This window comes from Anneissia japonica, unplaced genomic scaffold (genome assembly GCF_011630105.1).
Source record: "Anneissia japonica isolate Jap-2015-1 unplaced genomic scaffold, ASM1163010v1 scaffold288059_len961885_cov194, whole genome shotgun sequence".
NCBI classification, from domain to species: domain Eukaryota; kingdom Metazoa; phylum Echinodermata; class Crinoidea; order Comatulida; family Comatulidae; genus Anneissia; species Anneissia japonica.
In genome coordinates this window covers 806,420-811,151 of record NW_022740566.1, presented here as the reverse complement: position 1 = coordinate 811,151, position 4,732 = coordinate 806,420, and the positions used below count along the sequence as shown (strand labels likewise).

General features: G+C 33.0%; 1 protein-coding gene across 1 annotated transcript; it reads left to right on the top strand.

Moving 5' to 3' along the window:
- The first annotated feature begins 208 nt into the window (after nucleotides 1-208).
- LOC117118268 lies at nucleotides 209-706 on the top strand. The gene has a single exon (XM_033262817.1). It carries the CDS (start codon nucleotides 209-211, stop codon nucleotides 704-706), a length of 498 nt encoding a protein of 165 aa, XP_033118708.1.
- Nucleotides 707-4,732: the final 4,026 nt, after the last annotated feature.

Genomic DNA, 4,732 nt, shown 5'->3' with positions numbered 1-4,732 from the left:
TGAGAGAAGCTCAAGCAACCTATGAAAAGCAGCTGATTGGCTCCTTCAAGCAGAAACCAAAGGCATTTTATAGTTACATAAGAAAAAGTCAAAAAGTTAAAGTTGGCGTTACCCATATTGAAAAGTCAGATGGGTCACTTACCATAAATGATCAAGAGTCTTGAAACCAGAGAAGGCTCCAGGACCTGATGATATCCATCCAAGGGTAATGAAAGAGTGTAGTGCGCAAATCTCTGTTCCACTTTCAATCATTTTTGAAAAATCTATTGGGTCTGGTAAATTACCAAAGGATTGGAAAACAGCTAGAATTGTTCCAGTTTTTAAGAAAGGATTAAGAACTACAGCAGGAAATTATAGACCTGTAAGTTTAACTAGTATACCTTGTAAGATAATGGAATCTCTTATAAAAGACAAGATGTGGGCTCACCTAAAAGAAAACAACCTTCTATCCTGGAATCAACGTGGCTTTATGACTGGAAAATCATGTCTCACAAACCTACTGGAGTCCTTTGAGATCATCACCAAAGAGCTTGATAGTGGGAATGATGTTGATATTCTATATTTAGATTATCAAAAAGCCTTTGATTCGGTGCCACATAAAAGATTGATCCTGATGTTGAGTGCTTATGGATTTGATGGTAAATTGATAAAGTGGTTGAAAAACTACTTATGTGATAGAACACAAACGGTATCTGTTAAGAAGTGAGTCATCAACACAAGCAAAAGTTGTTAGTGGAGTTCCCCAGGGGTCTGTCCTGGGACCCACATTATTTATCGTGTATGTGGATGACTTAACAGAATAAGTGAGGAATAAGCTTTTAATGTTTGCTGATGATACCAAGCTAATTGCTCCCATCAAGTCTAACAATGACTGCCTAACACTGCAATCAGATGTTGACCGATTGTTGGAGTGGTCGGATGACTGGTTACTAAAGTACAATACTGATAAATGCAAAATTATGCATATTGGAAGAAGTAACCCTGGGACAGCTTACATGATGAGAAATATTGCTATTCAATCAGCAGACATAGAAACTGACTTGGGTGTGACTGTCTCAAACGATGGTAAAACATCATTACAGTGTACGAAAGCAGCACAGAAAGCAACAAACAGTCTTCGTACCATTAAAAGGTCATTCGAATATATGGATATAGAGAGCTTTAAAATATTATATAAATTATATGTTAGACTCCACCTAGAATATTGTAATCAGGCTTGGAGCCCGGGCTTAAAAAATGACATAAGTATACTGGAAAAAGTTCAAAGAAGAGCTACAAAATTACTGCCATCTTTGAAAAATATGAGTTATAGTGAGAGATTAATCAAATTGAATCTGTATACCTTGGAACAATGGAGAGTTAGAGGAAATCTTATTGAAACTTTTAAAATTGTTATTAGTCCTTTGAAGACGTGGATTGTGGAACATTTTTTATCTTTGTCGAGGACTCTAGCAGGAGAGGACATGAATATAAATTATACAAACCAAAACTTAACAAATTTTTGAAATGCAGAATGGAATTCTTCTCACATCGCGTAATAAACATCTGGAATAGCTTACCACAAGAGGTTGTTGCTGCCACAAATGTAAACACCTTGAAGAACAGACTGGACAGCTGTGGGGTCTTAAAGGCATTTGCCTAACTTTTCCCACTTATATTAAGTATCAAGTAAGTAAGTAAGTAACATTAAAATTGGAAACATAAGCAGCACACAACAGGTTAAAAAAACTTAGGTAATAAAATCGATTATTTTAATTATTAATTATTGGATCATTAAAATTGTATCATTATTTTAGTTATTAATAACATCAAATATAAAAATTCAATCAGGCAAACAAAGCACACAAAAAAGATTTCAATTAATACATTAAAAAATTGGGAAGAAAAAACGCGACACAAAAAAGTTCCAAAATAAAAAAAAAAGGTTGTCATGCATTATTTCAAGGTTGCTATTGTAATATTATTGTCATGTACTGTAGAAGTCATTAACATAATTATCATTAATTAACCATCAATCATTGTAATTAAAAGTCAATATCATCAATAACAATCATAATTACTATTATTATCATTATCATAATAATAATGATAACAATAATAATACTACCATCATTATCATCATTACCAACATAACCGTAATTTTTATTATTCTGTAGTTCTAATAATTACAGTTATGCCAGAATCATTCATTTAGGATTGAAGTAAGAAATGGTATTGCACTCTTTCGATACCTTTCCACTCTACATTTCGGATGCTGATGGTTGTCGAGAATCTTCTCAATATCAGATAACAGCCAGTTCTTTATAAAGCTCTCCGCTGTCTTAGCAAGAACACAGATGAGTGAAATTGGTCAAAACTTGTCAACTGTAGTGCAACAATTCTCTTTAGGAACTGGAGTCACTATGGCATCTCTCCACATTATTGGAACACAACCCTCCTTAAGGTATAAGGGAGGTATTACAAATATTTGTCTTCGGCATACTAAGCTCACATGCAAAATCTCTAATCAGTTTGTTAGGTATATTATCAGGACCAGTGGATTTACTTGTTTGGACCTTTCTTAATTTACTTGTTTGGACCTTTCTTAATTCATTGTACATCTCCCACTCAGTTAGCAGGCAAAAAAGAAGGTAGTTTTACACAAATCAATACTGGGTATATTTTGGGAAGTCTTAGCAAAGTGGGCATTTACAAAATTACTGATACATGCAAAATTATTAGCCCACTCTCTGAGAGAGAGGGCTTATTTGATGATAATTTTGAAGTCATTTGTTTTTCTATCTCTTCCTTCGTTTGTGACGCGATTAGGCCAATCTTGCAATAATAAGGATGATAAGGCCTGGGGAATTTAAAGTATGAAGACTTTTTGCGAAAATATTGTTGGGAAATATGTGAAAAAGTATGTTTTTACATCATACCTCTTAACACTACAGTGGGTTTCCTATGAAAGCGAGTTCGTCATTGATCAGTTTGCAAATCGCCTGAACTGAACTGAACTTTATTGAACATACGCTTTTAGATCAGCGCAACACATCAGAATGATGGTGCGTTCACAAAGGAAACATACAAAATCAAGACAATTATAAAAAGAAAGTAAAACAAAGAAAAACAACGGGCAAAACAAAATATAAAAGTTCTAAACTGAGGAGAATAAAAAAGTAGTTTAATACAGTATTTTACTGGAATTTGGAAATACAACAGTTAGCTAAGACCTTCTCACTATTAATGCTAATATTAATGATATTAATATTATTATTGTTATTATTGTTAGTATTATTATTATTACTACGATCATTACTGTATAGTAATTTTTATTGCTGCGAAGCAGCCAATTCATATTCTTGACAGCAATTTGACCTCTGAAAGGTCATTGTTTGTCAAAAAACAAGGGCCTAAGATGACTGAAAAGTGGAGTTTCCTTCTTTCGTTCTGCTGAGTAAAATCAATTACTTTAGGCGACGTTTGTAGACTAACCTACACGTACCAACGTCCGCATGTGCTCGAGTATTACTATTCAGCGTTTTTACTATATTTCTAGGTTTCCTATTTCTACGTTTAATCGGCCCATGTCTCAGCCACAATATTTTGAGGTCAATATTATTTATGAACCCAGTTAAACTTTTTTACTAGCCTATTTCAGCGTGCTAATTATTACATTTAGGCGACGCTTGTTGTAGGCTGGCATACACGGTACCAACGCTTGTTTTTACTGTTTCTACGTCAGCTCGTCAGTGTTCTAATATAGACAATGGGTCGTGTCTCATATTATTTGTTATATTTTTATTATTCATTATTTTCACTTGACTCGCATAAATAATTTTGTTCGAAGAACATTTATATGCAGTTGTACTTCGCAGCACTTCACTTGCAATTTGCAATTTCTAGTTTCATTATTAATATTATGTTATAATTGTTCTTATGCTTTTTAACATGGACATAGTGTTCTCCCAACTGAAAAATTTTGACTGGTAAATTTGTCCATAAAAAATTGCAATGTGCACAATGTGAGGTATGTTACCCCTTTTTAGTTGGGTTAAATGACTTGAAGATACAACAACACATATTCATAGTGTAGATATAGACTGGAATGATGTTAATTTATTAAGAGGGCCAGCCTGGACTACCTAAGCCTAATCAATAGTTTTTTTTTTATTTTACAAACTCAAAATTTTTTCTGGTTGGTTGGTTACTTTTACCGGTAAAATTGACGGCTAAGACGGCTTCGGGAGAACACTGTGGACATATCATTTGTTACCGTCAACATTATTAATTTTATTCCAGGAACTAATGTTACTAATTAAAAATATTATTATTATTATTTATTTTTATTATTATTATTATTATTATTATTATTTTAATTTATTATTATCGTCATTATTATTTTTTTTTGTTGCAAATTCTTATTTATTAAATTGTTATTATAGGCCTTTAAAATTACTTTCTCTGTTAATATGAAATCAAATAAAGTAAACAAAAAACAATAAACAAATGTGAAAAAATAACAATAATAGTATTAGTAGAGTCATTTTCATGAGATCCGTGACTAATTTTAGGATACCTTTGTTTCTCGATGGATTTGGCAAGATGGACCAATTTAGATAAAATTTAGCTCCTATATACCTCCCAGATATTGGGGGAAAGTCCCGTTTGGGGGCGTTTTTCAAAATGGCCGCCTGTTGATTTGGACGCTTGTATCTCGATAACCACTGGTCAGAGAGACTTGATTTTGGTC